Source organism: Pelodiscus sinensis, chromosome 22 (genome assembly GCF_052426305.1).
Source record: "Pelodiscus sinensis isolate ZL-2025 chromosome 22, ASM5242630v1, whole genome shotgun sequence".
Lineage (NCBI taxonomy): Eukaryota > Metazoa > Chordata > Testudines > Trionychidae > Pelodiscus > Pelodiscus sinensis.
The window spans coordinates 1,471,495-1,496,807 of record NC_143073.1 but is presented as its reverse complement, the minus strand read 5'-3'; the positions used below and the strand labels follow the sequence as shown (position 1 = coordinate 1,496,807).

General features: G+C 43.7%; 2 protein-coding genes across 3 annotated transcripts; both read left to right on the top strand.

Moving 5' to 3' along the window:
- Positions 1-374: 374 nt before the first annotated feature.
- On the top strand, positions 375-10,336 carry LOC149521785 (uncharacterized). Of its 2 annotated transcripts, none has more exons than XM_089772385.1 (2): positions 375-396; positions 9,319-10,336. In XM_089772385.1, the coding sequence occupies exon 2, from the start codon at positions 9,340-9,342 to the stop codon at positions 9,856-9,858; it is 519 nt and encodes a 172-aa protein (XP_089628511.1). In that variant the 5' UTR covers positions 375-396; positions 9,319-9,339; the 3' UTR covers positions 9,859-10,336. The 2 variants fall into 2 exon arrangements, with proteins under 2 accessions (XP_089628511.1, XP_089628512.1); XM_089772386.1 differs by lacking the exon at positions 375-396 and adding an exon at positions 7,931-8,008.
- An 8,670-nt stretch (positions 10,337-19,006) lies between these two features.
- On the top strand, positions 19,007-21,395 carry LOC149521784 (uncharacterized). The gene is made up of 2 exons (XM_089772579.1): positions 19,007-19,095; positions 20,416-21,395. The coding sequence occupies exon 2, from the start codon at positions 20,437-20,439 to the stop codon at positions 20,953-20,955; it is 519 nt and encodes a 172-aa protein (XP_089628705.1). The 5' UTR covers positions 19,007-19,095; positions 20,416-20,436; the 3' UTR covers positions 20,956-21,395.
- The last annotated feature ends 3,918 nt before the right edge of the window (positions 21,396-25,313 follow it).

Genomic DNA, 25,313 nt, shown 5'->3' with positions numbered 1-25,313 from the left:
GGTAAATGAACATAAATTAGACATCAGGAATGGTCACACATATATACCCGTAGGGGATTTTTTGCTTACGAGAGCCGATTGTGCTCCTGATGCAGCTCTGAATCACCTTGACAGTCACTCTCATTGCACCACCGAGAAACTCGGGGGAATGACACAGGGAATGAACAGTGAAATGAGCATCAACGGGATTAGCCCAACAAATGCCAACATCTGAGAAAGCAGCTGCATCAAAAGGAGGATGGGCCAAGGCAACCAAGTTTGTATGATCACTAATTGGGGGTTCCTGTACAAAATGCATCATAAATCTTCCAGGCCATCCTGGAAACTGTATAAAAGGACGTGTAACTCAGAACTCTTCTAAACACTTCTCTGGACTTCATCTCCTCGGTGATCTCGGTAAGTCCAGTTTGACTGCATCTCTTTCTCCTCCGAGAGATGGCACTGTAGGGTCCTTCTCTATTTCAGGCTGAATCTTGCATTGGCCACCTATAGCTTATCACAGATGATGTTGCTCTTCCATAGTTATCTTGCATAGATATTCAGTTGCAGGTGCTGGTTCATTCATGATTTGAAGGTGGGGATTTTAGAGGCATCACGTGGAATTGCAAAACAGATTTCATATGAAATGGAAATAGATTTAAGGCATTTAAACCTTTAGGCTGTGTCCAGACTCAGGGTTTTTTTCGGGAAAAGTAGCCTTTTTCCGAAAAAACTTCCCCTGCGTCCAGACTCAAGCCACGTTCTTTCGAAATTAAATCGAAAGAACGCGGCTTTTCTTTCGATGGCGGCAAACCTCATTTCACGAGGAAGAACGCCTTCTTTCGAAAGTTCCTCTTTCGAAAGAAGGCGTTCTTCAATGTAAATAGGGCTTCTTCAAAAGAGAGCATCCAGACTCACTGGATGCTTTCTTTCGAAAAAGCAAGCCGCTTTTTCGAAAGTTCAACGTGCAGTCTAGACGCTCTCTTTCTAAAGAGCTTCTTTCGAAAGAGGCTTGCAGTCCAGACATAGCATTAATGTAACTTTAGAAAGCCCTCGAGCCATTTTCACTCTTCTGCATTTGGAAAAAACTTTCCCAGGTTAGTCCCTACGTGGCCAGTTCAGGACTCTCCTCCTTATTCCCAAGCGACTGAGACACTTCACTTTGAGGGATGGGGAATTTCTACGATGCCAACTGGTATGATCCAGAGAACCATTTTCTATGTACTTATGAGCAGAAATGCCCAGAGAAGACTGTTCCACAGATGGTGCACTTGTGGTTCAATGATCTGATCCCATTTAAGCTCAGTTGAGGATCTTGTCTCTAGTGATCATGGGAAAAGAAAAGGTTTGGTTCATTTATTATCAAATGTTGGTTACTCCCAAGATTTGGAAACCCAAAGAGCCTCACTAGGAACTGAGACACCACTGATTTGCAGGCAGATGTTGACTCCTAAATGAAAAGGAAATGATTTGCATTATGCCAGGGGTGGTCTTTTTGAGAAAGAGCTCAACTAGATACAGAATCCCAGATTTCCATCTTTTACACACTTACACCAGGACTGGTGGTTTTTTTCAGACAAAGGAAGGGGCCTTTTGGGAGGGAAGTTTAGTATGAGTGGATAAGAGCATAAAAAGAAGAAATAGAAACAAATACATACCAATGAAAACGGTGTCTAAATCCACCCCTCCTCTTTCTATCAGGGCTCATAAAGAATCTTTAGAACAGAAAATGAGCCATGGGACCATTCTTCCACTGACTACTTATCTTTGTCCCATTCCCTGTTGAGTTTCAGGTTTCCCTCCATCACACAACAATGTCTTGCTACACAGAATGCGGGGTGGCCCGACCCAGACCAGTTTCCGGCACCTTCAATGAGCCGTGCGTGAGGCAGTGCCCTGACTCCCAAGTGCTGATCATGCCCTCGCCGGTTGCCATGACCATCCCAGGGCCCATTATGAGCACCTTCCCTCAACACAGTGAAGTGGGAGCTGTCGGAGCCCCTGTGGTGGGATCCGGCTACGGGGGATCCTTTGGAGCTGGAGGACTGTTCGGCTCTGGAGCTGGTTACGGGGGATTGTTTGGCTTGGGAGGATCAGGTGGTTACGGGGTACTCTGTGGTTATGGAGGTCGTTATGGTTATGGGGGAGGTTACGGCACCGGGGTATCTTGTCATAGGTACCTGAGTGCATGCGGCTCACCATGTTAGACATGGCAGGAATCTCTATGGCCAAAGGAAAGACCAGGAAATGAACAGCAACCAATATCGATTTCAGAAGGGCCGTGCCCGCCTATTCCCAGCTGAGCTCCACACGAGCTGTATCTGCCCAGCCCCTTTCTCTCATGGACCCATTTCTAATGTCTTGCCATGAAATCTTTCTGCCACATACTTATTCTATTAGTCACAGGTGAACTCACTCCGGATTACACTCAGGCTGTTTGTACTAACCCTGCAGTGTGAAGGAAACAGGTGTCTTAAGAAATGCATTGGATTCATTTATCATCACTTTAATTTGTTGGTCCAAATTTACAGCTGTAACAAAGGAAAAAGAAGACCTTGCTGCCTATGCATCCAAGGGTAGAGAGTGGTCATTCACAGCCCCTACTAACACTGAGAATCTGTTCTTCTTGCCTTGTTATTGCTTTCTGTAACTCTGTATTGCAAATTTCATTCACATTAAAAATTATGCTGCATCAGAACATCCGTCTTGTGGTTTTACTTGTTCCTCCTTCTTTCTTTGAAAATGATCCTGGATAAAAGACCTCTCTGTGTTTCAGGAAGCAATAGGGAATTCTCAAATAGCAATTTTAGACGGGATGGAATGAGGGGAGAATAAAGGTTCATGGTGTTATGCAGGCCACCTGACCGAGGGTGGGATTCCTCCTTCCATAGCATTAAAGACCGTTAATTGAAAGTACATGGCTCTGTGGAATAAAATATTCAACATAGGTCATGAGAACATTGAAAGAGAGAGATGGAATGAGATTGAGAAAGCAAGCAAGCAAGCTCACTAGCTATTTTGAGCTCTTGTTATTCTCTTTCTCTTAAATAACTACTTTGTAAGTTGCAAATTTCAAAGCCATGGGGTGATGGCAGAAAAAAGAGCTTTATGAGGGTTCATAGCTTTATGCCAACTGTCTGCACAGGGGCTCAGTTTCTCCTTGCATTAACTTTTTAGCAAAGAGCCTTCTTTCTACAAAGACTTAACACATGTTGTATCAGAAGGGTGCAGAGGTTGCTGTGGTTTCAAAAATCCAAACATTAGATTTACAATGAGTGTCTTTATCAGAGTTTGTAGGATACAACCCAGATTATTAGATGCAAAAGAAAAGCAGCCACCAAACCACTTGAATAATTCAGAATTAACTCTTTCCCGGACAAATGAACTGTGTGAGTAACATTCAAGATGGGAGGCTGTTGCTTCTACTCTGTCCATTTGTCATGGATGCTTTATCTGGAGGCCTTGGGCCACTTCAGTCCCTGTACCCATGGCTATTACTGCACTCAGTGCCAAAGATGGATTTCAAAACTGTGTGTCTCTGGAATTACATTTTGAAAACATTTTCAATAATCCATTCTCAGAAAGAAAATCTGCTGAAATGGAATTACAGAGTCAGCAGCCCCGTTGCAGAGTAATTTTCCTGTTCGCCCGACATTCGTGTGTTTTCCTCTACTGGGATCTCCAGTGACAGGCAGCGCTCTGCATGGATCTCGAAAGCAACCTAATGAGGGTACGAATTCAACCAGTCTGTCCCTTGACACAAACAGGGCACCCACTTTGCAGTGCTGGAGACACATATCAGCTTCTTACTGAGATACTGGATGTCAGAGCACCAATTACACTAATTTAAAGTAATCTTCCCGTTCTTTGTCCCGATGTGTGCTTTGAGTGGCTGGCAGGAACCTCCCCTGCTTGGTCAAATGACGTGGCCAGTGGTTAATTTCAGAATGTTGCAAACCTCCCCGCCAACGTTCATTGCTTCATGTAGCCAAATTTCAAATTTCACCTCCTGAGTCAGGAATCCCCTATGTGCTATGAAGAGATGAATGCACAGACCGTTAACTCGGTCTGACTCTCCGAGGTCATTGTGTGTCACTGAGCTCCATGTGAACATTCTTGTATCACGTCACCAGGCTGTGCCGTGGCTTGTTCCTGCAGGGGCTGCAGACAGAAAGTTCTTTTCCACAATATTTTTGAACAATATTTTTGTGTCTCTGACTCGAGTTCCTGATGTGCCAAATGGCTGATTTCAGAGGAGTTAGGTACACTGCTGCTACGCTGGGCTGCAGTCCCCTAATGCTGCAATTTACAGAGCAGCAAATCTCCGGTAGGATCAGGCTTCTAGGGCTGTTGCCTACTCCCCTCACAGAGCTGCATTTCCTACCATGCTGGGAGAATTCTATCCCAAGGCTCGTGCCCAGACCACACTATCATGTTAAAAGGTGGCCACAGCTGCACTTTAAGCTCATCAGTGTAGACAAGGCCAGACAGACTGAGTCCAACAGTCACCGAGGGATTAGCAGGTTGCTGAGCCATGGACGTTTGATGGCTTTGTAGACCACCTGGAGAACTTGACTAGCATGGTGTGCTGCAAGGCTAAATTCGTACAAATCTTTGTGTAATGTCATCAGCAGAGGTAGGTTTTTCCCTTCTATGTGTTTGATAATTAGTTTCTTCAAAACTGCACATGGTGTAATATGTACCTGGTGCCTTAACCCTTTGTCCCTTCCCTGCATTCCCTGTATTGACGTAATTAATGGTGCAAAGAGACATTTGGAATTCTAGAAGAGGAAATGTCCAGTGGAGCTGATGACCCGTGTTGAGTATGTAGCATTAATGATCACAGTTAGTGGATTTTACTTCTGATCCTACCACCTGATTCCTGTGAAAAAACAAGGAGTCCTGTATCACCTTAGAGACTAACTACAATATTCACATGAGATTATGACCTTTCGTGGGCAAAACCTGTGAAATCTTCTCCACAGTGCCCTTGCTCACGTCCACAGATAGCTGCTCTGATATCTATATTATGCTCGATCACCACCAAGCAAAGGACTTCAAGGCACGTCCGGCTCAATAAAGTTGTATGGCTTGCAATATTGTTGTAAACTTGACATTTTGACATATCGAGACACGTTCTCTTCCAGGACCCAATTCTCCTGGCTGCTCATAAATACATAAGAACGGCCATACTGGTTCAGACCACAGGTCCCTCTAGCCCAGTACAATCAATATAAAAGGGGAACGAAGAGGTACATTGAATGAGAATGACACAGCCCCAGCTTCACAGGCTCAGAGTCATGAAGTGAATCCTGGAGTGACATCTAAGAGTATGTCTAGACTTTTGTCGACAGAGGCTTTGTCGACAGATACTGTCGACAAAGCTTCTGTCAACAAAGAGCATCTAGACTACATCCAGTTCTGTCAACAAAGCAAGCTGCTTTGTCGACATGAGAGTGTAGACACAAAGGACAGTGTAGATGCAATAACACCTTCTGTCCATGGAACTCTGTCGAGAAAAGGCGTTATTCCTCAAAGAATGAGGTTTACCGCCATCGACAGAACTGCTGAGTTCTGTCAACATTACGTCTACAGAACTCGGCGGTAGTGTAGACGCGGTATAGTTTTGTCGACAAAAGTCCACTTTTGTCGACAAAACCCTGTACTCTAGACACACCCTTAGACCTTGACATACATTTTAAAAGTGAATCTAATGTTTGGCACTGAAACATGTAATCCCAATACCGACTAGTACTTGTATAATGATACAACTCTTTGGCCTTATAAAACATAATGAGTGGTTGTGAAGTGCTTTAAATGTTTATATTAGAGGAAGCTCCATACAATCCACCATGTAAGTTATAATTACACCAGTTTGCCGCAGAGGTCAATGGAGGCTCGTTATGGTGAAGGTCACACAGGGAAAGATTGGCTAATCAAAAAAAATAGAAGTGGGAGGGACCTTGCATCCTCTGATGCCCTCTGGGCACTTACCGATCTCCACTTCCAAATTCGTCATTCACCTGAGAGACACTCTTAGAGAGGCTTATTCTGGCATTTCTCTTATTTTATTTTGATGATTGTTGGGAAAAGTTGGGTGGCCATTGTTTGAAGAATTCCATTGGGTCTTTATGGCCCATTAGAGAGATGTGTTCTGAAGGGAAAAAAAGTTGTACACAAATTTAAACAGGATTTCATTCCAATGCAGTCATGCTCCAAAGGAAGTGTGTGGTGCTGGAATTCAATGTGGTGGTTTACATCTCTACCACATAGTAGTCTACCACATACAGAAATGATATCCATATGACAGAGTGTAATTCCTTAGGAGAAATATTGACTTCAGGTATAAAGAAGAGACAGTTAAATTGGACCAAATGTAAGCTAGCTTTTATAATTGATGCTTATGTTGAAGGATGCACACTTTTAAAACAAGGCATGCAATTAGGTGGTTGTCTATCAGGGTGTAACAGTGACGGAACTCACATTTATGTTGTGGTAGAGTTAGAAAAACTGTGTTGTGTTTCTATTTCACCACCTCACACCCATATGATCTTCTCCTCAAAGTGCCTCTTTTACAATACCTATAAAATAGGGATATTAAGGATGTTCAAATGGGAGATTATTCAGCATTCGTTGAAATGAAGATTTCAAAGGACTTCAGAACACTCGTTGTTTCATACACGCAAAGCAAGGTACTCTTAACTAATGTTAAATTATTTCTTAAGTGACTCTATTACTCATTGCAGAGGCATTGACTCCCAGAATAGAGGCCAAGGTCTCTCATGTCACTCCTTGAATTGGGTCATGATGGAGAGTCACAGAATTTGGAATATGTATTTTTGCATTCAAATTTATTGTTTCATTTGGTGTTTAAAATATATTTTATAGAAAAATATGGTGCCTTTTTGTGTAAATCATTAAAATTGCTTCAGGGCCTTAAAACTGAAGGAAGATCTTTCTACCTTCTTCCCCATCTATGAAAGACATTGCTATGGATGTGTATTACAGTTAGACCTTTATTCAGGATCCAGAAGGAATGTTTTCTGTAACACAACCTAGACCTGATCAGATTACCTGTCCTATCCTATCCCAGAGCCATCTGCTCCTCACTGAGAATCGATGACCTCCACCTCCTCTGGGCATCTCAGGGCCTATTTAAATGTGTTATCTTACAAGACCTCTCTTTCCTGTCAGCTCAGACACAGAGAGAATGTTTCGGACGGAGCCCACGTTTTATGGCTTAACACAAGCGTTCCACCAAAGAGCCCTGCTTCCTGTCCCAGACCTCCATCCCTTCCCTGGACCCATGAGGAAATCAACTTCCTGCAGTCCCTTGAGATCACATTGGTGACACAAGCAGAGGTCCAGACACAGGAAACATTTCAGTCATCGGTGGGAGAATTTCACTCCTCAGAGAGGATCATGTTCTATTTTATTGTGTGCTCAGAAATAGTGTGAAGCGGGAATGTGGATGCACCTGGGTGTTATTCTCTCTTCCTGCCAAAGGCGAATTCAAGAATTAAACTTCTGATAGAAAATGCACTGCAGGAAATGGAGTGACTGATTGCACCGAGAATGGGATCTGAACATTCAATATTTGTAAGAAAGCTCAACAATAGCTCTCCACATCCCACCACAATTAGAATAAACTACACAATGTCCCCAAGAATGACCAACACGAAGCAAAAGATCGAACTGAATTTCTGCATGTGAGACCCAGTTGTGTTTCTGATCCAGCTCTGAATCACCTTGACATTCGCTCTCATTGCACCACCAAGGCCCCGGGAATGCAGAGTGTAATGTGCATCAATGGGATTAGCCCTAATAATAATAATGCCCAGCCCCGGGGAAGCAGCTGCATCAAAAGGAGGATGTACCAAGGCAACCAAGTTTGTGTGATAACTAATTGGGGGTTCCAGTACAACACGCACCATAAACCCTCCAGGCCATCACAGAACCTGTATAAAAGCACCCGAGACACTGAACTCTTCCAAACACTTCTTTGGACTTCGTCTCCTCAGTGATCTCGGTAAGTCCAATTTGACTCCATCTCTTTCTCCTCCGAGAGATGTCACAGTGGGGGCCATATCTGCTTTAGAGTAAATCTTGTATTGATTCCCTGAAATTTTTATCATGCATGATATTGGTCTTCGATCATTATCCCATATAGTTATTCAGCTGCAGGTTGTGGTGGATGTATGATTTGAATCCAAAAGTGGGGTTTTTTTAGGGGCCACACATGGAATTGAAAAACAGAGTTCCTATTAACTAGAAACAAAATTAAGGCCTTTAAACCTTTAAAGGAACTATAGAAAGTCCTTTAGCCATTTCTCACCGAGCTAGATTGGGAAGAAACTTTTCCAGCTTAGTCCATACAGAGCCAATTCAGCTCTCTCCTACTATATTTCTAAAGCAGCTGGTATACCTTGCTTTTGGAGCTAGGGGAATTCTTAAGCTGCCGACTACTGTGATATAATATACGAATTCCTCTGTTCTCATGAGCATGTATCCCCATGGAAGATGCTTCTCCTCAGATGGTATAAGTGAGGTGTGCTCCACTGTAGTCATTTTAGCCCAGTTGAGAATATTGCCATTAGTGATTTCTATGGGAAAAAGAAAACTTTCTCTTCAGTTATCAGCTAGCATTGGTGACTGCCAGGAGTTGGAAATTCAAAGAGCCATAGTATGAAAGGAGACAAAACTGGTTTGCATGCCGAGGTCGGCTCTTCAAAGCAAAGCATAAGATGAGCATAATCCTAGCTATAGTCTCTTTGGATTCATCTATACCACACAGGAAGATCGAAGCTTCCACTGTTGATCATCCAGGGTTCGAATTAGAGGGTCTGGTTAAGACAGTTCATTGGAAGGAGAGGGGCGCTTTGGTTGATGCCATTGGTCTCGGTTTCATGAGGAGTAAGGGCAGTCCCTTTGATTTTCTGCAGTGTCGGCAGTGCTGTGACTTCAGCTATGCAATTAACGTAATTAATTCGACTTTGTTCCGTAGTGTAGACGTACCCTGAGAGAAATGTTTGAAATAGACACAGAATTCCAGATTTCCATCAATTAAATAATTACGCTCTTTCCAGGCTGTTTATTTGAGACAAAATCAGTGAGAAGGTTTCAAAGGGGCCCTTTGGGAGGAAAGTTTAGTGTAAGTGGCTAAGAAGACTAGAAAGAGGAAATAGGAATGAATACATACCACCGAACATTGCAAAGAAATCCACTCTTCCTCTTTCTCTCAGGCCCCAGGTAGATCTCACAAGAATAAGAACCGAGCTATGAGGCAATTCCTCAGCAAACACCTGCATCTTCTCTTTATTCCATTCTATTCTATTTCAGGTTTACCTCCATCACACAAAGATGTCTTGCTATCCAGAATGCGGGGTGGCCCGACCCAGCCCAGTTTCCGGCACCTGCAACGAGCCGTGCGTGAGGCAGTGCCCTGACTCCGAAGTGGTGATCAGACCCTCACCGATTGCCGTGACCATCCCAGGGCCCATTATGAGCACCTTCCCTCAGCAGAGTGAAGTGGCAGCTCTAGGAGCCCCTGTGGTGGGATCCGGCTATGGCGGCTCATTTGGTGCGGGAGCACTCTCCGGCTATGGAGCTCCTTACGGGGGATACTACGGCTTGGGAGGTTTCGGTGGTTATGGGGGACGTTTTGGTTATGGGGGTCTCTGTGGTTATGGAGGTGGTTATGGTTATGGGAGAGGCTTTGGGGGACTCTGTGGTTATGGGGGAGGTTATGGGGGGCTCTGTGGTTATGGGGGAGGCTATGGGGGACTCTGTGGTTATAGGGGAGGTTACGGTTATGGAGGAGCATGTGGCACCGGGGTATCTTGTCATCGGTACCTGAGTGCATGCGGATCACCATGTTAGACACGGCAGGAATCTCTCTGGCCAAAGGAAACACCAGGAAATGAACAACCACTGATAGATTCTGATATCGATTTCAGAAGGGCTGTATTAGCCAGGCTCCAGCTGAGCTCCACGCGAGCTGTATCTGCCCAGCCCCTTTCTCTCATGGACCCATTTCTAACATCTTGCTAGGAACTCTTTCTGCCAATGCTTTCCCTACCACATGCTTCTTCTCTTATGCATATGTAGACTCACTCAGAATTACAGTCACTGTGTTTGTATTAACTTTGCAGTGTAAAGGAATTGGGGGCCTTAAGAAAGGTTCTGGTGCTTTTATTTATTTTTTGGCCGACCTACCAGCTGCAACAACAACAAAAAAAGAACTTCTTGCCTCAAATAGCCCATATTAAAGCAGTGGGGATACATTCCCTCTGTTTTGTATTATTGCTTTCTGTAATTGTGTATTGCGCATTCCATTCACATTAAAAACTCTGCTGCATCAGAATATCCGTCTTGTGGTTCTTCCATCTTTGTTTAAAAATGATCTTGGATGAAATTCATTCCTGTAGTTCAGGACACAATAGGGAATTCTCAAATAGTAATTTTGGAAGGGATGGAATGAGGGGAGGGATTCTGGAAGGGATGGAATGCATGGTGTTATGCAGGCAACCTGCACAAGGGTGGAATTCCTCCTTGTATGCCCAGTTTTAGCACGGAGCCTTTTTCTGCAAAGATTTGCCCAGATTTTCACTTGGAATAGCACCATGTTTTTCATTTCAAGAAGATTAATGGCGTGTTTTGCATAAGCTTCTGGGTGTGTCTTTGCATGATAAAACCCCAGGTTTCTCAAGCAAAATAAAATTTCTCAAGAAACATATTGTTTAATGCATGGTGAAACCAATTTAGCCACCTGGCCAATAGAGCATTTTCTTCAATACTGGAGTACGACCTATGAACTCGTACGTAGAATGCATGAACATGACCATAGACAAGATCAGGATGCTCTCCAATAGTGGGCCGTTGCAGAGGCTTCTCAGGGAGGTGTAGGTAATGCAGTGGAGCACAGGTCTGCAATTCTCATCTCTGGGGTAGTTTTTCATTATTTCCTATTAATCCAATCCAGCCTCCATGACCGGATGTTACCCTAAAACACAAGACTGGTGACCAAATCCCACAGGTAAATGGATGACATAGAGACATGGGAGAAGGGTCAGAAATTGGGGGGTGACAGGGGCTATAATAGCAATGATAAAGGAGAGGCAAGGCAGAACCTGCGGCCAAATCAAATCATAACTTTGTTGTCTGTATACAAATGCAAAAAATATGGGTAAGCAGCAGGGAGAACTTGAAGTGCTCGTAAGGAAACACAACTATGCCATAGTGTGTATCACGGAGACTTGGTGGGAGAGTACCCAGGACTGGAATATTGGTTTAGAAGGGTACAGCTTGCTCAGGAAGGATGTGCAGGGAAAAACGTGAGGAGGTGTTGCCTCATAAAAAGGTACATACTTGAACTGTGATTGAGATGGATATACGAGACATGTGTTGAGAGTCTCTGGGTTAGGTTAAAAGAAGTACAATGCAAGGGTGATGTCATAGAATCATAGAATCACAGAACACTAGACATGGAAGGGACCTCGAGAGGTCATAGGGGTCCAGTCCCCTGACCTCATGGCAGGACCAAGCACCATCTAGATCATCCCTGATAGATGTCTCTCTAACCTGCTCTTAAATACCTCCAAAGATGGAGATTCCACAACCTCCTTAGGCAATTTATCCCAGTGTTCAACCACCCTGACAAGCAGGAAGTTTTTCCTAATGTCCAACCTAAACCTCCCTTGCTACAGTTTAAGCCCATTGCTGCTTGTCCTATTCTCAGAGGGCAAGGAGAACAATTTTTCTCCTCCCTCCTTGTGACATCCTTTTAGATACCTGAAAACCCCTATTATGTCCCCTTCTCTGTCTTCTCCTTTCCAAACTAAACAAGCCCAATTCTTGTAGTCTTCCCTCATAGCTCATGTTTCCTAGAACTTTAATTATTCTTGGTGCTCTTCTCTGGACCATCTCCAATTTCTCCACGTTTTTGTTGAAACGTGGTGCCCAGAACTGGACACAATACTCCAACTGAGGCCTAATCAGCGCAGAGTAGAGCAGGAGAATGATTTCTCATGTCTTGCTCATATCACTCCTGTTAATGCATCCCAGAATCAGGTTTCCTTTTTTTGCAACAGCATCACATTGCTGACTCATATTTAGCATGTGGTCCACTATGACCCCTAGATCCCTTTCTGTAGGATTCCTTCCTAGACAGTCGCTTCCCGTTCTGTGTGTGTGAGACTGGTTGTTCCTTCCTAAGGGGAGCACTTTGCATTTGTCCTTATTAAACTTCATCCTGTTTACCTCAGACCATTTCTCCAGTTTGTCCAGATCAGTTTCAATTAGGACCCTGTCCTCCAAAGCATTTGCAACCCCTCCCAGCTTGGGATCATCTGCAAACTTTAAGGCTGTGTCTACATTGGCATCCCTTTCCGGAAAAGGTATGCTAATGAGACACTTCGGAATTGCAAATCCGCGGGGGATTTAAATATCCCCCGCGGCATTTGCGTGATTTTTCAAAGATGAGAGCCAAAGGCTCAGATACCTCCTCAATCAGCTTCTTGAGTATTCTAGGATGCATTTCATCAGGCCTTGGTGACTTGCAGACATCTAACGTTTCTAAGTAATTTTTACCTATTTTATTTTATCTTCTAAACTTACCCACTTCCCACTAGCATCCACTATGTTAGGCATTCCTTCATCATCAGACTTCTTGGGGAAGACAGAAACAAAGACGTCATTAAGCACCTCTGTCCTTTCCAAGTTTGCTGTTACTGTTTCTCCCTCCTCACTGAGCAGTGGGCCTGACCTGTCCTTGGTCTTCTTCTTGCTTCCAATGTATTTGTCGAAAGTCTGCTTGTTACCCTTTATGTCTGTAGCTAGTTTGAGTTCGTTTTGTGCCTTCGTCTTTCTAATCTTGCCCCTGCTTACCTGTATTGTTTGCTCATACTCATCCTTTGTAATTTGTTCTAGTTTCCACTTTTTATAGGACTCCTTTTTTATTTTTAGATCTTGCAAGATCTCCTGGTTAAGCCAAGGTGATCTTTTTCTATACTTCCTATCTTTCCTAGGCAGCGGAATAGCTTGCTTTTGGGCCCGTAATAATGTCCCTTTGAAAAACTGCCAACTCTCCTCAGTTGTTTTTCCTTTTAGCTTTGCTTCCTATGAGACCTCACCTACCAGCTCTCCGAGCTTACCAAAATCTGCCTTCCTGAAATCCATTGTCTCTATGTTGCTGTTCTCCTTTCTACCATTCCTTAGAATCATGAGCTCTATGATTTCATGGTCACTTTCACCCTAGCTGCCTTCCACTTTCAAATTCTGAACCAATTCTTCCCTATTTCTTAAAAGTGAATCTAGAACAGCTTCCCCCCAGTAGCTTTCTCAACCTTCTGAAATAAAAAGTTGTTTTCAACTATCCAGACATATGTTGGGAACCTAATACAGTGGAGCACAGACTATCCAATAAGTTCTTGGACTGCACTGAAGTCCCTCATCACCACCAAATCCTGCGCTTTGGATGACTTTGTTAGTTGTTTTAAAAAAGGCTCATCCACCTCTTCTACCTGGATAGGTGGCCTGTAGTAGACCCCTAGCATGATATCACCCTTGTTTTTTATCCATTTTAATCTAACCCAGTGACTCTCAACATGTCTGTCTCCTACCTCCATCTCCACCTCAGTACAAGTGTGGACATTTTTAATATATGAGGCAACACCTCTTCTCTTCCCCCCCGCCTATCCTTCCTGAGTAAGATGTACTGTTCTATATCGATATTCCAATCGCTTGTATTATCCCACCAAGTCTCTGTGATACCAGCAATGTCATAGTTGTGTTTATTTATTAGCACTTCAAGTTCTTCTTGCTTGTTCCCCATACTTGCTAGGGGTCTACTACAGGTCACCTAATCAGACCACAGTTGTCATTAAGGTACTAATGGCCAATCAGCATCCCCCCATCTCTGTATTTATACACAACCATACAGACTCCCATAACGGAATATTTCCACACAATCATGTGGTCCCATTTGACTATAGAATCTTTCCTCACCACAAGGACCATAACAGCCTCCATAACGTTACAAGGCTCTATCAACACACCGCCCTAGTATCCCCTCCAAGATCAGCTGCTCCTGAAGATCCCACTGTGCTTTCCTGAAGCAAAGAGCTGGGAGTTGGTCTGGAGAAGCTTATGACAGTGGCGGGTGGCTGGATCAGCAATGTGCACCCAGGGCACAGCCGTACGTGTGGCCTCTTCCCACCGACCACACAAGCTCTGTGGGATCTCAGTCCACACAGTTCTGAAACAGGACCTCCTGCTGCAGTGGAGATAGATCAGGAACACACCGCAGAGAAGAGAGTTAATTGAAGATAGATGGCTCAGGGGAATGAAATGTTCAACTGAGGTCATGAGAACATAGAAAGAGAGATGGAATGAGATATAAACTGAGAAAGAAGGATGGATTTCAAAACAGTGCGTCTCTGGAATTACATTTTGAAAACTTTTTCAATAATCCATTCTCAGAAAGAAAATCTGCTGAAATGGAATTCCAGAGTCAGCAGCCCTGTAGCAGAGTAATCCTCCTTTTAAACCAACATTCGTGTGTTTTCCTCTGCTGGGATCTCCATGTAGTGCTCTGCATGGATCTCGAAAGCAGTCTTTTCTGACAACCTAATGAGGGTGTGACTCCAACCAGTCTGTCCCTTGACACAACAGGGTGCTCACTTTGCAGTGCTGGAGACACGTCAGCTTTTTACTGAGATTTTGGATTTCAAAGCACCAGTTAAACTAATTTAAAGTAATCTTCTCGTTCTTTCTCTTGATGTGTGTTCTGGCTGGACGGCAGGAACCTCCTCTGCTTAGTCAAGTGACATGACCAGTGGTTAATTCCAGAATCTTGCAAACCTCCCCGCCAACGTTCATTCCTCCATGTAGCCAAATTTCATTACAACTAAGTCACCTCCCGAGTTAGGAATCCCACATGAGCTATGAAGAGATTAATGCAGAGAACATTAACTCAGTCTGAGGATCTAATGGCTCTCGAGGTCCTTGTGTCTCACTGCGCTCCGTATGAACATTCTTGTGTCACATCAACAGGCTGCAGCATGGCTTGGTGTGCCGCAAGGCTAAATTCATACAATCTTTGTGTGATGTCACCAGTAGAGGTAGTCTTTTCTCCTCCATGATTTTGACTGCACATAGAGTGGCCAAACTGCACATGGAGTGGCATGCACCTGGCTCCTTAACCCTTTGTCCTGTCCCTGCATTCACTGTATTGAAGTAATTGGTGGTGAAAAGGGACATTTGGAATTCTAGAAGAGGAAGTGTCCAGTGGATCTGATGGCCTATGTTGAGTATGCGGCATTAATGATCACAGTTAGTGGATTTTACTTCTGATCCTACCACCTGATCCCTGTAGCATCTTAGGATATGTCTAGACTACATGCCTCTGCCAACAGAGGCATGTAAATTAGACTACCCAACACATTCAATGAAGGGGGGATTTAAATATCCCCCGCTTCATTAAAATAAAAATGGTCGCCACACTGTGCCGACTCAGCTGACCGTTAGCACAGCGCAGCAGTCAAGACGCAGATAAGTCGACCGGGAACACCTTTGTCGACCGCTCCTGTAAACCTCGTTTCATGAGGCATAAGGGAGCGGTCGACAAAGGCTTCCCTGTCGACAGATCTGCGTCTTGACTGCCGCGCTGTGCTGACGATCAGCTGAGCTGGCACAGCGCGGTGGCCATTTTTATTTAATGAAGCAGGGGAGATTTAAATCCCCGCTTCATTGACTGTGTCGGGTAGTCTAATTTACATGCCTCTGTCGGCAGAGACATGTAGTCTAGACACACCCTTAGAAACTACCAGGTTTTGCCCCAAAAGGTCATGATCTCATGTATACATTGTAGGTAATCTTCTCCTCAGTGCCTTTGCTCACTTCCACAGATAGGTGCTCTGATATCAATATGATGCTTTATCACCACCAGTGAAGGGACTTCGAGGCACGTCTGGCTCGATAAAGTTGTACGGTTCGCAATATCGTTGTCAATGACATTTGGACATATGAAGGCGAATTCTCCTCCAGGACCCAATTCTCTTGACTGCTCATAAGAATATAGTAACATAAGAGCGGCCAGACTGGGTCAGACCACAGCTTCATCTAGCCCAGTGTCCTGTCTGCCAACAGCGGCCAATACCAGATGCCCCAGAGGATGGGAATAGAACAGTTAATCCTCTTGTGATTCCTCCCATCACCTACCTCCAGAGAAACAGAAGCTAGGGATCATGGACTGAGATGCAATGACTGATGTTTCCCATTGGTTTCCTTATCCATTGGCTGAGAGCAGTTGCAGGTGGAGGTGCAGATTGTGCCCAGACCCTCGCCAATCACAGTTTTCTCTGCACTATGCAGGGTAAAGAGACTTTATTCACTAGCTCAACATCTGCCCTTCAACTTGACAATCAATATAAAAGGGAAATGAAGAGGCACATTGCATGAGAATGACAGAGCCCCAACTTCACAGGCTCAGAGTCATGACGTGAGCCCTGGAGTCACATCTTAGACCTTGACATGAACTTGTAATGTTTGTCATTAAAACAAGTAACCCTAATACCTGTTATTACTTCTGTAATGATACAACTCTTTGGCCATATAAAACGTAATGAGTGGCTGTAAAGGGCTTTAAATGCTTAGATCAGAGGAAGCTCCAGACAAGCCACCATGAAAGATACAATTACACCAGTTTGCTGCAGAGGTCGGAAGAGACACGTTATGGTGAAGGTCAGACAGGGAGAGAGAGCGAATCAAAATCAAAACCAAAAAAATAGAAGTGATTGGGACCCTGAATCCTCTGATGCCCTCTGGGCACTTACCATCCTCCACTTCCAAATACGTCACTCACCTGAGAGTGCCTCTAAGACAGGCTTCTTCTGGCATTTGTCTTATTTTATTTTGAAGATTTCTGGGAAAAGTTTGGGTGAAACATTGTCTGATGTAAGTGTGAACCAAGATCTACAGTCGGTATTCAGCAGTCAGTGATAGCGCCCTGTACTTGCTAGGGATGGCACTGAGATGGCTATTTACATATGAGCAGATTTAAATAATATTCTACAAAAGTTTATCACACTGGATTTCAATGAGCCCAGTTTTATTCCTGCACTGCACAGGACCAAATTTGGAATTCACAGGATAATTAATATCCTGACAGGTAAAAGTGGCTAATGTGAGAAACATGACCTATTCTGTTCCTCATTTCACAGTTCTTGAAGAATTCCAAACCATTGGGTCATTACGGCCCATTAAAGAAAAAGTTGCACATATAGGGCAGAGGGCGATTTCATCCCACTCAGTGACATGCCTCAAAGAAAGTTTTTGGTGGTGGAATTCTATATGGTGGTTTACATTGCCAGCACACTTACAGAAATGATACGCATATGAGGGACTGTAATTCCTTTGGAGAAGTATTGTCTTCAGGTAAAAAGAAGACTCAGTTTAACTGGACCAAACCTTAGCCAGCTTTTATAATTGATGCTTATGTGGAAGTATGCACACTTTTTAAAGAAGACATGTAATAACGTGGCTGTCTATAAGGGTGTAACAATAATGGACCTCACATTTAACCTGTAGTAGTGTCAGAAATACTGTGTCATGTTTCTATTACATCACTTCATATCCACATGATCTTCACCTCAAAGTGCCTCTTTTTTTACACCTATAAAATAAGGATATTAAGGATGTTAAAATGGCACATCATTCAGCATTCACTGAAATGAAGGTTTCAAAGGACTTCAGAACACTCGTTGTTTCATACACGCAAAGCAAGCTACTCTTAATTAATGTTGAATTATTCAGGGGGTTAGACACTCCTGCAATGAGTAATAGAGTCACTTAAAAAATAGAGGCCAAGGTCTCTCGTGTCACTCCGTGAACTGGGTCACGATGGAGAGTAACAGAATTTGGAATTTTTTTTTGCATTCAAATTTATTGTTTCATTTGGTATTTAAAATACATTTTATAGAAAAATATGGTGCCTTTTTATGTAAATCAATAAAATTGCTTCAGAGCCTTAAAATTGAAGGAAGATATTTCTTATTTCTTCTCCATGTATGAAAGACATTGCTATGGATGTGTATTACAGTAAGACCTTCATTCAGGATCTGGAAGGAATATCTGTAACATGACCTATACCTGATCAGATTACCTGTCCTATCCTATCCCAGAGCCATCTGCTCCTCACCAAGAATCGATGACCTCCACCTCCTCTGGGCATCTCAGGGCCTATTCAAATGTGTTATCTTACAAGACCTCACTTTCCTGTCAGCTCAGACACAGAGAGAATGTTTCGGACGGAGTCCAAATGTTATGACTTAACACAAGAGCTTTCCATCAAAGAGCCCTGCTTCCTGTCCCAGACCTCCATCCCTTCCCTGGAACCGAGGAAATAAACTTCCTGCAGCCCCTTGAGACCGCGTTCGTGACACAAGCAGAGGTCCAGACACAGGAAAAATTTCAGTCGTTGGTGAGAGAATTTCACTCCTCAGAGAGGATCACGTTCTATTTTATTGTGTGCTCAGAAATAATGTAAAGCGGGAATGTGGATGCACCTGGATGTTATTCTCTCTTCCTGCCAAAGGCAAATTCAAGAATTAAACTTCCGACAGAAAATACACTGCAGGCAGTGGAGTGACTGATTGCACCTAGAATGGGATCTAAACATTCAATATTTGTAAGAAAGCTCATCAGTAGCTCTCTGCATCCTACCACATTTAGACTAAACAACACAATGTCCCCAAGTGTGACCTATGTGAAGCAAAAGATCAAACTGCATTTCTGCTCATTGGACCCAGTTGTGCTCCAGATCCAGCTCTGAATCACCTTGACATTCGTTCTCATTGCACCACCAAGGCCCCAGGAAATGCACAGAGTAATGTGCATCAATGGGATTAGCCCTAATAATAATAATGCTCAGCTCTGGGGAAGCAGCTGCATCAAAAGGAGGATGTACCAAGGCAACCAAGTTTGTGTGATAACTAATTGGGGGTTCCTGTACAAAACGCACCATAAACCCTCCAGGCCATCCTAGAACCTGTATAAAAGCACCCGAGACACTGAACTCTTCCAAATACTTCTCTGGACTTCATCTCCTCGGTGATCTCGGTAAGTCCAATTTGACTTCATCTCTTTATCCTCTGAGAGACGGCACAGTAGGGGCCTTCTCCACTTTACAGTGAATCTTGCCTTGATTCTCTGTAATTCCTAAAATTCATGAGGTTGTTCTTCCATATTTATCCCGTATAGTTATTCAGTTGCAGGCTGTGGTGGATGTACGATTTCAAGCCAAAGGTGGTTTTTTTAGGAGCAACACTTAGAATTCCAAAACAGATTCTGTATTAACTGGATATAAAATTAATACCCTTAAATCTTTAAGGAAACTTTAGAAAGTCCTTTGGCCATTTCTCATTTAGCTATATGTAGAAGAAACTTTCCCAGCTTCGTCCATACACAGCCAATTCAGCACTTTCCTACTGTATTCTAAAGAAGCTGCTACACCTTGCTTTTGGGGATAGGAGAATTCTTAAGCTGCCAACTGGTGTGATCCAATGTCCCAGTTCCTCTGTTCTCCTGAGTATGTATCGCCATGGAACAAGCTTATCCTGAGATGGTAGAAGTGTGGTTAGTTCCATTGAAGTCACTGGGTCTGGACTCATTTTAGCCCAGTGGAGGGTTTTGTCCTTAGGATTTCTATGGGAAAAAGGAAAGTTTCTCTTCAGGTATCAGCTAGCATTGGTGACACCAGGAGTTGGAAATCCAAAGAGCCACACTATTAAAGGAGACAAAACTGGTTTGCATGCCGAGGTTGGCTCCTCAAAGGAAAAGAAATGCTTAGCATTATCCCAGCTGTAGTTTCTTTGGGTATGTCTATACTACAGTAAAAGATCTAAGGTGCCGCTGCCAATCTTCCAGTGTTTGAATTAGTGGGTCCAGTTAAGATAGTTCATTCGAAGAAGAGGGGCGCTTCGGTTGATGCCAGTGGTCTCGGTTTCATGAGGAGTAAGGGCAGTCCCTTTCACTTTCTGCAGTGTTGGCAGTGCCTTGACTTCAGCTATGCAATTAACGTAATTAATTCGACTTTGTTCCATAGTGTAGATGTACCCTGAGAGAAATGTTTGAAATAGACACAGAATTCCAGATTTCCATCAATTAAATAATTACGCTCCTTCCAGGATGTTGATTGGAGACAAAATCTGTGAGAAGGTTTCAAAGGGGCCCTTTGGGAGGAAAGTTTAGTGTAAGTGGATAAGAAGACTAGAAAGAGGAAACAGGAACAAATACATACCACCGAACATTGCAAAGAAATCCACTCTTCCTCTTTCTCTCAGGCCCCAGGTAGATCTCTCAAGAATAAGAACCGAGCTATGAGGCAATTCCTCAGCAAACACCTGCATCTTCTCTTTATTCCATTCTATTCTATTTCAGGTTTACCTCCATCACACAAAGATGTCTTGCTATCCAGAATGCGGGGTGGCCCGACCCAGCCCAGTTTCCGGCACCTGCAACGAGCCATGCGTGAGGCAGTGCCCTGACTCCGAAGTGGTGATCAGACCCTCACCGATTGCTGTGACCATCCCAGGGCCCATTATGAGCACCTTCCCTCAGCACAGTGAAGTGGGAGCTCTCGGAGCCCCTGTGGTGGGATCCGGCTATGGTGGCTCATTTGGTGCAGGAGCACTCTCCGGATATGGAGCGCCTTTCGGGGGATACTACGGCTTGGGAGGCTTCGGTGGTTATGGGGGACGTTTTGGTTATGGGGGTCTCTGTGGTTATGGAGGTGGTTATGGTTACGGGAGAGGCTTTGGGGGACTCTGTGGTTATGGGGGAGGTTATGGGGGGCTCTGTGGTTATGGGGGAGGTTATGGGGGACTCTGTGGTTATAGGGGAGGTTACGGTTATGGAGGAGCATGTGGCACCGGGGTATCTTGTCATCGGTACCTGAGTGCATGCGGCTCACCATGTTAGACACAGCAGGAAACTCTATGGCCAAAGGAAAGACCAGGAAATGAACAGCAACTGATATATTACAATATCGATTTTAGAAGGGCCATGCCAGCCTGACTCCAGCTTATCTCAATGCGAGCTCTATCTGCCCAGCCCCTTTCTCTCATGGACCTATCTCTAATGTCTTTCTAGGAACTCTTTCTGCCAATGCTTTCCCAACCACATGCTTCTCCTAGGTTATATGTGCACTCCGTTTGAATTATGCTCACCGTGTTTAACTAGGAAACAGGGGCCTTAGGAAAGGCAGAAGTTGCAATGATTAATTTTTTGGCCAACCTTGCAACTGAAAGAAAGGAAAAAGAGCTTCTCGGATTAAATAGCCCATATTAAAGCAGTGGGGGAACATTCTGTCTGTTTTGTATTATCGCTTCCAGTAATTGTGTAAATTCAAATAAAAAACTCTGCTGTATCTGAATATCCTTCTTGTGGTTCTTCCTGTTCCTCCTCTCTTCTTTATGGATTGGATTGGATGAAGGTCATCCCTGCAGTTCAGGAGGCAGTAGGCAATTGTCAAATTGCAGATTTGGAAGCAATGGAATGGTGGGAGAAGAAAGCCGCAGAGAGGGTCCATAGCATTTTGGAAGGCACCTGCAGGGGGTGGAATTCCTTCTTGCATTTACTGTTTTAGGAAAGAGCCTTTTCCTGCAAGATTTACAGAGCTTTTGAGTTTCAATAGCTAAGTGGTTTTTCTTTTATTTCCAGAAGCCCAGTATGGTAAGCTTCTGGGAGAGAATTTGCCCTAGAGCAACCCACATTTTCTGAAGGAAATGGAGAAGTAAAATACCCAAGAAATGTACACAATAGGGACATGGACCCACAATGGCTATATGTACACGTCAGACATGATGAATGGTGGCACACTCATACCTGTAGGGGACACTAACATCCATAGATATTCAGCAATTGACTTGAAAGTAGCCCTCCTTCCACAAAAGCATTTCCAAGCCAGTGGTAAAGGGGGGCACAAAGACTGGAATTCACTTGCAAAATCAACACTGTCAGCTAAGAACGGAATAGGGATCTCAACTGGCTAATGCATCACAAAGGCAAATTCCCCTCTCTGAATAGTCACAGCTACAGAGCACATAGAATCATAGAATCATAGAATAATAGGACTGGAAGGGACCTCGAGAGGTCATCGAGTCCAGCCCCCCGCCCTCAAGGCAGGACCAAGCTAGCCATGACACACTTCTACCCTGACTTGACTAAGCCAATCGCCCTTTCTGTTAGTATTGCGACTTCCAGTGCTAGGAAGGAGCATTCAGACCACTGTGTCTCTGTCAAGTCATCCGGAGAAAAGTTTCCATTATAAAACTCTCAAAGATACATTCTGCTGTAATTATGGGGCCGGCAGCCTTCTTTGAGAATATTTCCAGGACATTCTTTTCTTCTCCTGTGCCAGGACCTCCAGTGATATGTACAACTCAGCATTCATCTATGAAAAGAGCCTTCCATGACTGCCTAATGAGCGTTTAAATTCAACCAGGTCTGCTCCTTTTCCAAATTTGCACTCAAATTGCTGTGCTGGAGAGAAGATGAGACGATTTAGGGCAATGGGGCAGAAATTCTTTTCCGCTCCATACTGAGATTCTGGATTTCAGTGCACCCTAGAACTCAGTAAAACTAAGCTTGTTGTCTTTGGTTGCCTTGCTGTGTTCATCGGCCGTTCAGAAGCAAACTCCACTCCTTTGTCACATAACATGACCAAATGTTCATTTGACAAGGATATTGAAACCCAACTGACTGAGTCCATTTTGCCTATAGACAGAAATTACAGTTTTGGTCTCCAGCAATCATGATTTACATAAGAACCTAAGAACGGCCATATTAGGAGAGACTAAAGGTCCATCTAGACCAATGTCCTGTCTGCCGACAATGGCCAATAGCAGATGCCCCAGAAGGAGGGATCACAACAGCTAATCCTCACATGATCCTTCTCCTGTCACCCATCTCCAGAGAAACAGAGGCTAGGGACACCATTCCTACCCATCCTGGCTAATAGCCATCGATGGACCTAACCTCCATGAATTTATCTATCTCTTTTTTGAACCCTGTTTAAGTACTAACCTTCATTGCATGCTCTAGCAAGGAGTTCCACAGATTGACTGTGCACTGAATGTAGAAAAACTTCCTTTTGTTTGGTTTAAACCTGTTGCCTATTCATTTCATTTGATGACCCCTAGTTCTTTCATTGTGGGAATAAGTAAATAACTTTTCCTTTTTCACTGTTTCCACACAAGTCATGATTTTATAGACCTCTATTGTTTCCCCCCTACTTTGTCTCCACTTTTCTAAGCTGAAAAGTCCAAGTCTTTTTAATCTCTCTTTATATGGAACCTGTTCCAAATACCTAATCATTGTGTTGCCCTTTTCGGAACTTTTTAATTGCCAATATATCTTCTTTGAGATGAGGCAACCGCATCTGTGCACGGTATTCAAGATGTGGGTGTCACATGGTTGTATAGAGAGTCAAGAAGAGATTATCAGTCTTCTTTTCTATCCCTTCTAAATGATTCCTAACATTCTACTTGCTTTTTTTGATGGTCGCTGCAATGATTCCAAGGTCTCTTGAGTAGTTATAGCCTACTTAGCCCCTGTCATATCGTACATTATCTTACAGCTTCTTGTCAGCTCAATCACAGAGAAAAGGTTTCTGATAAAGTACAAGTCCCATGACTTGACTGAAAAGCTTTCTACCACAGGCCTCCATCCTGTCCCCTGATTCATGAGGAAATGCCCCTTGAAGTAGCATAGATGACACCAGTGGTGGTCCAGTGTTAGATCAACTTTTGGTCAGAAATGGGTGAAATTCACTTTGGGGGAGTCATCATTGGGTGTCCCCCCCCCCCCCAAAAAAAAACGCTGAGAAGGGAATGGATTCATTCCAACTGATTTAAAAGGGAATTGGATCTGACTCATCTCATATTTGTAAGAATGTAGAAAAATAGCTCTCTGTATCCTAGCAAGCTGAGAATGAACTGCCCAATGGCCCTGACTTGGACCAATACAAAGTGGAAAGACCACACTGGATTTCTGCTCATGAGAGCCAATTGTGCTCCTGATGCAGCTCTGAATCACCTCGACAGTCACTCTCTTTGCACCACCGAGAAACTCGGGGGAATGACACGAGGAATGAAGAGAGTAATGAGCATCACTGGGATTAGCCTATTAAATGCCAAAACCTGAGAAATCAGCTGCATCAATTGGAGGATGAGCCAAGGCAACCAAGTTTGTATGATCACTAATTGGGGGTTGCTGTACAAAATGCATCATAAATCCTTCAGGCCATCCTGGAAACTGTATAAAAGGGCTCACGACTCAGATCGCTTCTAAACGCTTCTTTGGACTTCCTCTCCTCAGTGATCTCGGTAAATCTAATCTGACTCAATCTCCTTCTCCTCCGAGAAATGGCACTGTAGGGTCCACGTCAATTTCAGACTGGACCTTGCATTGACCACCTACTGCTCATCACAGATGATGTTGTTCTTCCATAGTTATCGTGCATAGACATTCCGTTGCAGGTGCTGGTTCATTCATGATTTGAAGGTGGAGGTTTTAGGGGCATGACGTAGAATAGGAAAATATATTTCCAATGAACTGGAAATAGATTTAAGGCATTTAAACCTTTAAAGTAACTTGAGAAAGCCCTTGAGCCATTTGACACTTACTTAGCTATGGAAGAAACTGACCAAGATTAGTCCCTACATGGCCAATTCAACAGTCTCCTCCTGCATTCGCAAGCAACTGATACACTTCTCTTATGGGAATGAGGGATTCCTACGATGCCAGCTGGTGTGATCCAGTGAACCCATCTCCACATACTTCTGAGCAGAAATGCCCAGAAAAGATGGTTGTCCACAGCTGGTGCAATTGGGGTTCATTCTATTCTGTTCAATGGCCTGATCTCATTTTTAGCTCAGATGAGGATCTTGTCCTAAGTGATTAATATGGGAAAGGAAAAGGTTCTGTTCATTCATCAGCAAATGTTGGATCCTCCCGAGATTTGGAAAACCAAAAAAGCCTCACTAGGAACTGAGATACGACTGGTTTGCAGGAAGATGTTGGCTCCTCAGTGAAAAGGAAAAGATTTGCAATATGTGAGGTATGGTATATTTTTGCAAGTTCTCAAATGGATACAGAATCCCAGATTTCCATCAATGACACACTTACACCAGGACTAGTTGGTTTTTTTCCAGACAAAGTTATTGAGAAGGTGTTAAAGGGGCCCTTTGGGAAGGAAGTTCAGTATGAGCGGATCAGAGGTATAATAAGAAGAGAAAGTGACGAATACCTACGGTATCTAAATCCACCCCTCTACC